Genomic DNA, 12,655 nt, shown 5'->3' with positions numbered 1-12,655 from the left:
ATTACCTATTAATATTATCAGATCGATTTCGGATCGGGTCATTTTACCCGTTTATTTTAACGGATATTACACAATACGATCCGTTAAAATATCGAGTATGACACAAAAACGACACGAATGCCAGGTCTAATTAATCGTACATTCCTCTAGTTTCCAACTCCTCTGCATTATCGAAACCAAGTGAAAGCCTCCTCAACTTCTATAAGCATTTGGAAGAAGCTAAATCAAAAGGATAGTATTCAAACCATGTTTTGGATCATTTCAATTTGCATGTCAAGTATTAACCCATCCATCCTATTTCAACTCAGCAGAAAGCCCCAAAAGAAAGCTTTTGTTGTTTTGGGCTTCGGCTAGGCAGCCAAGAACCACTCAAAGTGACGAGAAGTTTTTCTGCGCAACCATCACACAATCACGTAATATTATCAATCTATTATATTGTGTTTATAACGTATTAATCTGCCATCCACCTTTATAGTATGTGAACTAATGTCGCAACAATTTAACCATCACACGAAAAAGTTTCTCCAATTTCGCGAGTTTAGCCACATCATCGAAACCATTGAAACCCACAACGCAGGTACATGTCATAGCTTCCAAATCTGAATGAGGTGTTTGGCTGAATCAAAAACCAAAAGGAACCAACACCTACTTCTAGCATGCCAGGGATGAAGGGTTACGCTGGAACCATAAACACACACAATAGAACTATATAGTTATTAAATGTTTAGAGAGTTATGTACCATACATAAAGAACATCTGGTAAGATACTCGGAATTTATTCGAGTTTATGGAAAGGCCAGCACTACTACAACACAACTTAACAAGCATCGCAAGGCCACAAGTTATACATCCCAGACAATACAACCATACGTAACTTTTTCATAGCCAATACCGTATTTTGTTATTTGTAAACCCCACATTTAGAAACAAACGCCATATTCTATGCCGCAGCGTTAACTGCATGGTCACCAGTTTCCTTGTGCACAAAAGCTTTAAGATACTCCTCCCTGCAAGGAAGGTCCCTTTGTGAGAAGACTCAAAGCCTATCGGGCATTCTATTGCATGCATGAATGGAAGTAGGTAAGTCCAAAATGTAGAGAAAGACAGAACCATACCTTGCAGGAAGATGATCATGAGGACGGTTAAAGGGGGTCCAAACTGGATCGCCAATAAATAGACGCATTGCCTACATCAAACATATGTTTTTTTGAACATCCTTAAATTTCATAGATTAAACACTATAAGGTAAATTGTGACTTCTTAATTGACACTACACCACAGACACAGACGTAACAACAGTAATGCCTGGCATCTCGAAGGCACACGAAATCATTATTCTCGTCTACATTACAATTAATGCACTTTGGTGAACTAGTCCATCAAATGCCATATCAAGTGCTGATGTCTACCTTAGTGTTATGTGACAGTGCTTCAACTACTTAGGTGTCTTTTGTCACAAGTTCACTGGGAAATCACGATGACAAAGTACACACCAATGAATGATAGGGAGGCGTAAGATGAGGCAAGGTTTTGTTTTCTTACAAAAGAAAAAAAAAATTGAAGCAAATAATGGAAGATCACATCCTGAACCCTCATCATCGTCCCATAAATAATATGCTTTTAAATAGTCGGTGCCACAAAATGTAGAAGTGTGTCTTCATACAAGCGTAATGAGACTCCACTTAACTGGAGAAAAGAGAGAAGGGGAAAAAAACAAAAAGTGGTCATTAGAACATTTTGGCGCTATGAACTAATACCTTTATGTAGTTGTTTGTGTCCAAAGTGAATCGGTGATAAATTCCAGCAGGCAAAATAATCATTCCCCCCTTTTTCAGCCATACGCGAATCCAACGTTCATCGCGGTCCCTAACATCAAAATAACCTTCACAAAAAAGTACACAATCATTAATCAAAAGAGGTGAGTAAAGAAGGGATAACATACTGCGATAAAGTAACTAATCCTACCACTTCCATCCACAGCATATCGAATTTCCTCATCAGTGTGAAGATGTTCCTCAAAGAAATTTTTTATCTTCTCCTCATAATTAGGAAGCTTTTCAGGGCAAACCTCACAGAAGTCCTACAAGAGGAAAACATTATCCGGTTAAATATACCGTAAAACAATGCAGAAAGAGTTATTGTGAATTTCCATATTCACAGTTCCCATAATCTGGACTATAAACGGGAAGGGGAAAATGGCTGAAAACATTCCAAATTGTGCATTCAAAAAGGGTCAACATTTCTAATAGTCGAAAGAAACAATCATTTTCACAAGATACCAGTGAATTGTGATCAATGGACAAAACTTGACAGTGTTGTGAATCAGTGCCTTGACATAATGAACTAAAGAGTTTAGGTACATGACAAAATGAAATTAAAAATATAGAAAAGAAAAACGTAAGTTAGTGTGACAAACCATGTAGGAGTAACCACGTTCTTCACGAATCTTCTTCAACTCCTCATCTGTTTCATAGTTATCAGCATCTAGACGCCAGCTGAGCACTCCAAGCTCTGCAAGATAAACATAATTGCTCGCAGGAAGTTAAATACTGGACCAGATTAGTCTCCGCATGCTTGGTATTTTACCTTTTACATTAACCAGCATCATTTGGTTAAAAATGCATCTACTGGTCTGCTTCGTATAAATTAATACCACCTAAGCCTAGTTCATCTTATTTCATCAATTACAGATGTCGCTCTCAAGGTTTCTATAATACATTGATTTTTAAAATCTAAAACAAGCATTATCTGTTAAACAAATATTTGTTTCCCAAAAAATGCTTACCGGCGAGTTGGTCCAGGGATACAAATTCCTTGGGCTCCTTGTGATGGGGGAGCCTCTGGTCTTCATCACTATCATCCATGTACCATGCTTGGATGACTTCTTCTCTAGGATCCTGCATATGACAACATTATGAGAATGATATCCTGATCACAAAAATGCATGTTTTTTCTTTTCCCTCTTTATTCCTACAAACAGAATAACATTGAACGTAGCATAGAAAACCCCAAGATTCAGTACCATTGAACCGAAAAAGTGTCTAACTCCCAAAAACATCTGAACCTAATGTGTATCCTCTCTGTTTAATTCTTTGACAATCACATTTCCAACCCTTTTAATCACAATTTTTACAATCAAAACAAACCCATTGGCGGGGTTGCCGCCATAGCCAAAAAAAATTGTACCTAGCTGCCTTTCTATTACTACTTCAATTCAACAAAATTACATTCAAGCAATATCTTAATTCCCACAACTTATCACACAAAGATAAATAGGTAATAACTCAAAATTCAATATAATCTACTACTGGAATCACCTTAATCACCCATTAATCCAATCCAAACACATAAACAACAGAAAATAATCAACAAATGATGCATTAAGCTTGAATCTTTGACCAAGAAAATATAATTAAACCAAAATCAACAAACACAACAGAAAATTATTCAGAAAATCTCATTTAGGAGGTTGTATTCAATTGAGAATTTGAGAGACTTTAATGGATTTATAAATCCATGGATTTTTATAGCGTAATTAATTTGTAGAGATTCCATATAAAAATTTGATTCAATTCGCTCGAAATCTCTCAACGAATTCTCATGAGGAGAGGTGAGATTTGTGGATGCTTAAAATACACTACGAAATCTCTCCAATTCCATCTAATTCCTCAACTTTCTCAAATCATTTAAAATCCATTTCTAATTGAATACACTGAAATTTATAAACTTCTTTAAAATCTTAATCTAATACAACCGGATTAATAATAGGTAATAACTCCCAAGAAAATATAATTAAACCAAAATCCACAAAGACAGAAAATTATTCAGAAAATCTGACTTAAACAATTAATCATCGGTTCAGTTTGCAATAAGAAAATTATACGGGAAAAAGATAGCTCTTTTTTTTCCCGGGAAACAAGATAGCTCGAGGAGAGAGATAATTGGGATTTGGAGCGTACCCTTTGGGAGCCAACCATGGCTGCTGCTGATGTTGCTCTGCGTTTTGGCTGTCGATACGATTCCGGAACAATCTGGAGTGGCCTTACGCGTGGTCTTTAAACGAAGCTCGGAGGATGAGATGAAATGACGAAGATACCCATCCGATGTTTACGCATACGGCAATTATGTGCCCTGTCCAGGTTAATTGAATTTGACAATTTGTTGGGCCGCGTCGTCGTTTTGACGTTTCAAAGCTTCGACATCTACCGGTGGAGGCGCATAAGGGCTACAGTCGTCTCAGGACCATCCCGACTTGAGAAAATAAGATTAGTATTACACTTAATTTTATTGCTTTGCGTCCCTTCTCAACACTTTAAACAAATTTAATCATTATCTTTTTTTTTCATCTAACAGATCTCATCCCAAATTAAATATAATATTTCTAATACTCATCATTCACTTTTAAATTTTAATTCAAAAAATCGTCTTTTACTTTTGTACTAACAGGGCTATTCTTCTCTACTTCTTGAATTTCAAACATTTAGCCATTTCAAATTTTGATGTGTTTACAAAATGTGGACAACATTGAGTGATTCTAGTACATGATACTACCATCGATCTACAATTGCACGTGTTATCCAAAACATTGATACATAATATTATACGTATTATAACATGTGTGAGTGACATAACTTATATAACCTTTTTCGATTACATGTCTAAAATTTAAATGAAATAACAGCACCGAATGATAGTTTTTCGGATGTCAAAATTTTACTCATCTCTCATTGAAAAATCGAGTTGGCACAAGTCCAAGGCTTGTTTTCAGCCATGACAGATGAACTCTTAGCAAAGTCTCACTTTATCCCTTATACTTTGTTTTGTTGCATCTTATTTTAGCACTTTTCATTAACTCCGTTGCATAAACCATTAATTTGCTAATGTGGCATGTACATTCTAATAATTTTACTCATTACAATAAATAAAATAAAATACAATAATATAAAGAATAAAATGTAAAACTAAAACAAAATTTCAACCACAACTACCACCTCCCCACCCCTACCTTTTTATATTTTATGTTTCAATTTGTTTTCGCTAAAATTATAAGAATGTCAATGCCACGATAATATGTAACAGTTTATGTGACAGAGTTAACAGAATATGATAAAATGAGACAAAATAAAATGCCAAGAGTAAAATGAGATTGCAAAAAAAAAAATAAATAAATAAACAAGTGTGATTGTAAGCTTAACGAGAAACACTTTCATAATTAAAGGGGTTTTTGAACTTTAATCCTTGAAGAAGACTAAAATTCAACAAAAACCTGATCTTAGATTAGATATTAATTTTAGTCCTCTAGTGTGTACTTAATTCAAACTTACATTATATTTTTGTTTTAATATTTAATAGAAATCTTATTTAATGTCATTAAATTAAAATTAAAATTATTTATTATTATACACATTTTAATTCATTATATTTATTTTACTTCCTCTAATTAGTGTACCCAAATGTTCATGTTATAATATATTTTACTAAGTTAGTGTGCCGAAATAAGTACCTAAATATATTGTAGTAAATTTAAGCTTAGCGAGACAAAATAAAGTGCCGAGAGTAAAATGAGATTGCAAAAAAAGAAAGAAAATAAAAAGTGTGATTGTAAGCTTAACGAGAAACACTTTAATAATTAAATGAAAGGAAAATCCCCTCCCCAATCAACTGTTAATGTCGATCGGGTTGAATAATAATTGGGTGCAATAGCAATTGAGTTAAGAGTTAAATAGCAGTTTAAGTGTTTTCTACTATGAAATGAAGTTGTACAGCACACAATTTTTGTACACTTTAAGTTGTTCGATTATCATTTTCAAATCACCAACACAAGGTAAAGAACTTGTAGGGGAATTCGATATTTTGTGAATTTCATGTGTTAGTAAATCAAAATAACACCAATAACCAAACGTTAGTGCACATAAAGGAGGCTAGGAATCAAAATAATTCCAATTCGCATTTCATGTAAGTGCCCGTGTCAACGGAGCTTAGTATCCTAAAAATAGTTAATTAGAAACTCATGTTACAGGTACCAGATACATGCACTGTTCGAGAAATAAGCAACGTGGTCAAATGACATTATATAAGCGATAGGAAACTAGATCGAAGCTCTGCCCAAAGAGGCTCTTTAAAGTGGAAACCTAAAAACTGCAGGGTAAGCCGGAAAATAATAGATTTTTCCGATGCACCAACTGAGCCGCGATTTTTCTGCAAATTGCGACACATTTTTGCCAACTTTAGTTGGCTAGCTTATAAACAAAGTGATGGTAAATTACATAGAAGTCTTCTTCATGGCAACAAAACGTTGAAGGAGAGAGTCTCCTTCAACTTGTACAATAAGCTCTCGGCACGGAGAATGGTACCGCATACACTAATTACATACATAGGGAGTTAAAAAGGATATTGCTGCTTGCAGCTCTACATCTCGACCCTAATAACATGGACAAAGAAGAAAAATCCCGATGATGAAAATATGATCCTACAAATTACAAAACTGATCAAAGTCATACCAGTCCAAACTGAGAATCCTCCTCCTGATAGGCTAAAGTCTGGAAAAACTTCATGGTCGCAGAGCAGCCCAATCATACAAAAACGCAGGTCGCTAGAAGCCAGTTAAATTAGTTTCTTCTTACCCATCCTGCGAGGTATGTCATGGCGCTAACTTAGGGTAAGGGGTCCTCAACCATATCCCAACTCTTTATGACCTGGAAATTGTCAAGTCCGGTGTTCCAGGATATCTGCATTACAGCCAGCCCGGGAAAAACAAAACAAAACCAAACAACCTGTAAATATTTTATAATCCAAAATATTGTCACATAACATCATCTGTTTCTGACTTCAATCCTTCAAATACCATCACATAACAGAATTCGGCATCCAATCTACCTGATAAGTCAATTTATGTTTGGTCGCAAAACTATAAAGGTTAAATTCGCAAAGAATTATGAATATGAATATCAAATGTCATAGAATATACAAAGGAGGAACTTTATGGCTCACCCTTCTCGTTTAGGTCAACAGGAAGACAGCGGAACTTTGGCTGATTTTCAGCTGTCTGTAGCAGCCCAGGTTGGGGTGGAGAGCTTGTGCCATACTGACTTGAATTACCATTTGAGGTATGTGTCCTGAGTTGACGATTCAAGTAAACCTCCAAGCTAGTATTCGATCCAATATTTTTCTTCATCTTTAATTTTTCCCTAGTAGAAACATGGGCAAAAAAAAATGGAGGAAATGAATAGGACTTAGGAGTTTTAATATGCAACAGATGATTTTAGTAGTAGTAAAGAATAGTTTCTACCCATACGTACCTGTCCTTTCGCTTTTCAAGGTATCTCTGCAACGAGACTTTTCTGTTCGCCTGACCCTCTGCATCTTAAGAATTACCACCGAATGTTTCAAGGAAAGGAAACTAGGAAATTTAATACAGCAAACAGTGAAGCTTCTTTAACCAGTTAAGCCTCTAAGACCTTTTCATCAGAATCCAACAGCAAACAAAGGAGTCATGTTAAGGTCGTGACTGCAGCATAAGCAATGGGAAAGGAAAGTGACAGACTGACAGGGAGCAGTATCAGTAGCAAACGTACATTTATGGTGTGTTTGGATGACGAACTGTAAGAATTCATGGAACTTGGGCTAAATTTGTTAGGATAGCACTACAAAAATCAGATAGACGGAGTTGAAAATGACTAGACGCAATACATTTGGGTACTTTCAGGTGTCATTGAAAGTCCTTTGTTTGGCATCTTTGTAATGTTTTAGTAGTAGCTTTGTGTGATTGAGTAGTTCATTGGTAGTGAGTACATTTTTTTAGTCTAAATTTCCTTCGTAAACTAAAGTTCCTCATTCGAACTTAGCATGAGAGATGAGTCTTTCAAAGGAGCAAGTGACAGATGGAGTTAGAGATGTTACAACAAAACAGTTAACAGTGGCAGTTTCTTTTCTTTGGCCTGAGGTGACAACAAAATTGGTTGTTATTTGAATCTTGTGATAGTAGTGTAAATGCATTAACCCTCCACTAAAATACTTCTGTGAAAATAATACATCTTAAAGTTACCCCACTTCTGCAAACTAGCATCACTAACTATGATTTCAGTGTTATATTTTGCTTTACAGCTTTATGAAATAATTAAATTTCCTCCCAAATACTCCTAAGGGAAACATACACAGCGAGGAGAGGGGAAAAAAGGAATAGAAAATCTAATTAGCAGTTTTACATATAAGAAAATATGACCTTCCACATACTCAGTGAAACTAATGTATGGTTAGCATCTATAAAGATTTATATCTTGTTTTTTTTTTTCTTTTAATCTAGGATATTGAAATGCATAGCCTTGGAAACCATATGACTTGCACCAATAAGCATATTTCTGTTTAAGAACTGCATACTTTTCACCCAAATAAGTGATAGGAGATAAAATTTTGCAAATCACACAAGCAACTTCTGTAGTGGTACACAAATACTGAACTTACCAGGATCACGAGTGTTGTTCACTTTCTCCCAGTACTGCTGTGTACATTCACCAATCTTCTCTGCAAAGTTACATGAAACTATCAATTAATTAGCCATTGATCCATTGAAATCAATTAAATAACCACCAGAAACTCAAAAGCTATAATCCTATACCACAGGTTTTTCGATATTGTTGACTGTCAAGGTCTCTATCTATCAGAAACTACAACAGCAAAAATCCTTTCTCAGTGACTCCTAATTAATCGAGACCCAAAACTGAACAAAGATCTAAGCTATGTTTAGTGCGGCACCCATAGGAAGATTAAGGAAGTTGAATAGAAAATTCTTGTTTCAGCAAGCTCAATTTTGGATGAATTTTAAAAAATTAAATTTAGTGAAATCACATTGTTCCATGAATGAAAGAAGGCAATGCTTAGAACCATACCTTGGATCTCATTTCCATTCACTATGTGCATTTTTAACTAAATGTCAATTACACGGCTAACTACATTCCAACTAATGTAGTAAGAATGTAAGCTAAGAGTTCCTTCTGCGGAAATACCTGTTTGCATTGCCTGAGAAATTGTTGCACTAGGAAGGGAAAGGACATCTTTATCGCCTGCATTCTGAAATTGGCAATGTAAGGATCTTGCTGCTGCAGCACCACCAAATTGATTGTCCAAAAGCAAATGGTTGGGCCCTGCTGCAAGGTGCAGGATTGCCCGTGCCTGCAAATCCATATATCCCTGCATTGGAAGGCTTATCTCAAGGTCTCCATTCAAAGAGAAAGCTTCATTTACCTTATCAGGTGGCACTCCATCATATACATTCACCTTGCCGCTGTAGAAAATTGTCATTTTCCTAACTGATGCATCAGTTGTACAATGATTTCTGCGACCACAATTTCAAATGCTTTCCTTTAGAACGGTAGTATAAATATATCACATGAATGATTGCATACAATGTTCTCACCACCCCCTACACATTCATCTTAATTATAAACATACTTTCCAATCTTTCAGCAGAAACAGCAAATTATTTGCATCATTTGAAATAGTTATAATCAAGAAATTGCAGTATAATGTTCCACAAAACAAAGTAATCTACTTTGGCTTCATACCCGTCTTAAGGAACACAGAGAATATGCACCCTAACCGCAAAGTCACTTCAGTTAAACCTTTAATACGTATGTAATCAACTCAAGCATAAGCCGTGACCCATGGAGAAAAGATAAGCCTGCCACAAATTGGTAAACACGGTGCCACCTTTATCATGTGGGGCTTCTTTAACACCTATTCGGGCAACACATGAAAACGAGAATCCGCTTCAAAATCTCTTCCACAAACCCATTTCCCCTTCAATCTACTAAGCTCAAATGACCATACTAGACTCGATATGGATTCCCAAAGGACAAAGCCTACATTATGAAGCCAGAGTCTACTAATTTGAGGAATTTTTATCCTGAAAATTGCTTCAATTAGCTAAATTAGCACACTTCACTACCACATTGTGCTTAACATACTCAAACTACACCAATCAGTAAAATTCAGCTAATGTCTTTGTATTATAGCAAGTCAATAGAGAGTTTTGAAGAAGATCAACCTGGGACTGATGGTATCCGCATAGACCGGCGGGTCCTCGGGAGCTGGTTTGGACGGTTCATTTCTCGGATGCGGCGCCAATTCGTCAGCGGACACCGAAGCCTGGACATCAGGGCTCGCTTCCTTAGCTGAATCAGCGGAACTCGAAGCCGCCTGTACACAGAAAACTTGCAATCAAACAAGTGGTAAACATAAGGGAAAAGATTACTGTAATTTTCTCTCCCGTTTTTAATTTCTCGGGAAACAAACACATACGAAAGTACTGACGCGCTGGGTGGTGGCGGTGGTCGTCTGAGGCAAAACGACAATCTTTCTGAGAGCTCCGGCGCCGGAATCGTCGTTGGGCTCCAGCAGCGCCTTGAGCGAAATAACCTGCTGGATCGCCTGCGATTTGTTCCAGGAGGGCCGCCGCATTCCTGTACGGACACGTGGTCACCACATTTTTTAAAAATTGCCGGAAAAAAAGGCGAATTCCTCGTCATTTAATTAATTAATTTCGACAATTAAATATAGTGTGAGGAGTGCGCTGTCCCGTGATTTTAGGCGAACCGGAAAACATGGCGATGGGGGGTGGAGGGGCAAAAGTGGAAATTAGCGAAAAGAGAGAAGAGAAAGGGAGGACCTTTTTCTTTGAGGTATTTGCGGCAGTCTTCGCGGGTGAGCTGGGAAATGTCATCCTCGGTGAGCTGATTGAGGGGCTTCTCGAGAATGGAGCGAAACGTCGTCGTGGGGGCGTTCATGGCGGGAATTTCACCGCCGGAGGAGGCGGAGGAGGTCTAGGACTAGGAGCGCGATCTGGGCGGGTGGGTAATTTCGCGGGAGTTGGGAGGGCGAATTAGGGGGCAAAAGGGCAAAGGGCAAAGTGTGAGAGTGGGGAGTGAGCAGTAGGCGCGGCGTCTCATACAAGTCATAAGTCGTGTGGTGACGAGTTAAGTGCTTTTGTGGGGGAAGGGGATTTTCGGAAGCTGCGTTTCACCCTAGACTGCCACGTAATTCTTTGTCCGAATGATTCTTGACCAAACCCTTTGATTTTTATTTAATTATTATTAAATATTTAAGGATTTTTTTTTATCACAAAATTAATTTCCATTATACCACTTAGTACTATGATCCAATGGTATTTCTCTTTACTAGTAAGTAAGAGGTTTTTTATTCTTACCAAAGGCAAATTTGAACCACATTATTGCTAGCTCATTGTGAGGCTTAGTCCACTTTCCCACCCCCCTTACGGTAGATAATATCGTTTGTTCAAAAAATAATAATCAACTTTCATTTTGATAAAAACTAGTAAACAAGTGTAACGAGATTTTACTATTGTAAACTACGTATTTGTATTAATGAGATTTTATATTATTTTGGAGAATTTATATTAAATTTAGATTTTAATTAAACTAATTACAAAATTTGAATTTTGGTTAGTAATCATTAAAAATCCGTGGACTTTATGGGGCCACACTAAGTATAATTGGATAGAGCTCGATCCTACGAGCGCGTAGGCGAAAACCGTTCTCGAATTGGTATTGAAACGAAGAAATTAAAGACGTTTTAGTTGTCAAAATAAAAAAAAATTTTAAAAAAAATAAATAAAAATTAGAAGCTACCAGATGGCAGCAAGAGATAAGGGAAAAGAGAGAGATGAGAGAGAGAAAATGAGGGAGAGTGACGAATCAGGAGGGAGGAAATAAGGGAAATGAGGGAATCATATCCTTTCTTCGACCTGTCGACCCGACCCGGCCATATCTCCCTATTCCAGCCACCATTAATGATGGGATCGGTGTCATGTCAATCCTCACTTCAAACCCAGTCTATCACTCCTTCCTTCAATTTCACCCAAAAACTAACGTGATTAATGTCGGTGCAGCTGGGGTTCCTTGGCGACGATCTGCCATTTCTGAAACCAACTTTGTCGATCACCATTCCCAATATACTCTTCTGAATCTCAGGAACAAAACCCATGCTTTGTTGAGGTGTCGAAGTACGTTTTGAGGTCGAATCGAGAACACCCAATTATAGGGTTTTTGAAGGATCGAGGCCAATTTCAGGTGTTTCCCGGCCAAATTGAACTGCGGCCCAGGTATGAAAGTTATTCCCCTTGATGAGCTCTACATTTCTTTAAAATTTGATAATTTTTTGAGTTAGTCGAAAAATTGTGTTTCCGTTCGTCGAAAATTGCTGCATGCGGCGACACATGGCCAGTGGGCCAACTCTGTCTTTCTAGGCTAAATTCGATACCCCGAATCTATATTTGACATCCGATTGATGAAATCCCGTCGTTTGAACATACTTTCGTTAGAAGCCACCACTTGATCATTATAACAATAGACGATCCGACCGTTAGATATTTACCAAACTTTAATATGTTATTATACGTAATATTTAATGACCTTAGGACCTTACGGATTGGAAATCCGGTGGGTGAATCTTCCTAATTGATCTACTAGGGTTGATTTTGATCAAAATGTTCTTGATCGTTCTTGAATACTAAAATTAGTATTACTAAAGACTAAATAGGGCTTAGTGAGCCTATAACGGTTAGTGAGCTATCCCAGGTAATAAATACCTCAGTTTACGTGTATGAGACGCCTTATTGTGATATAGATGTGTATTTATCTTT

At 37.0% G+C, this 12,655-nt stretch overlaps 2 protein-coding genes across 14 annotated transcripts; both read right to left on the bottom strand.

The window, feature by feature from the left end:
- Window positions 1-694: 694 nt before the first annotated feature.
- On the bottom strand, window positions 695-4,116 carry LOC103935869 (acireductone dioxygenase 2). Its single transcript, XM_009345683.3, has 7 exons — window positions 3,960-4,116; window positions 2,786-2,897; window positions 2,417-2,511; window positions 1,966-2,080; window positions 1,758-1,882; window positions 1,116-1,186; window positions 695-1,007 (listed from the first exon to the last, which is right to left on the bottom strand). The coding sequence occupies exons 1-7, from the start codon at window positions 3,975-3,977 to the stop codon at window positions 941-943; spliced, it is 603 nt and encodes a 200-aa protein (XP_009343958.2). The 5' UTR covers window positions 3,978-4,116; the 3' UTR covers window positions 695-940.
- Window positions 4,117-6,174: 2,058 nt separating this feature from the next.
- LOC103935867 (protein TIFY 4B) lies at window positions 6,175-10,960 on the bottom strand. Of its 13 annotated transcripts, none has more exons than XM_048572261.1 (9): window positions 10,664-10,960; window positions 10,297-10,457; window positions 10,043-10,194; window positions 9,241-9,331; window positions 9,003-9,186; window positions 8,461-8,538; window positions 7,299-7,362; window positions 6,991-7,115; window positions 6,175-6,773 (listed from the first exon to the last, which is right to left on the bottom strand). In XM_048572261.1, exons 1-9 carry the CDS (start codon window positions 10,779-10,781, stop codon window positions 6,706-6,708), a joined length of 1,041 nt encoding a protein of 346 aa, XP_048428218.1. In that variant the 5' UTR covers window positions 10,782-10,960; the 3' UTR covers window positions 6,175-6,705. The 13 variants fall into 13 exon arrangements, with proteins under 13 accessions (XP_048428218.1, XP_048428220.1, XP_048428210.1 ...); XM_048572263.1 differs by having other exon boundaries at window positions 6,175-6,728; window positions 10,664-10,958; XM_048572260.1 differs by having other exon boundaries at window positions 6,736-6,876.
- Between the last annotated feature and the right edge of the window lie 1,695 nt (window positions 10,961-12,655).

The sequence above is a fragment of a genome, unplaced genomic scaffold, assembly GCF_019419815.1.
Source record: "Pyrus x bretschneideri cultivar Hongxiangsu unplaced genomic scaffold, Pyrus_bretschneideri_v1 Contig6, whole genome shotgun sequence".
Lineage (NCBI taxonomy): Eukaryota > Viridiplantae > Streptophyta > Magnoliopsida > Rosales > Rosaceae > Pyrus > Pyrus x bretschneideri.
This window is presented reverse-complemented; position numbering and strand designations above follow the sequence as displayed.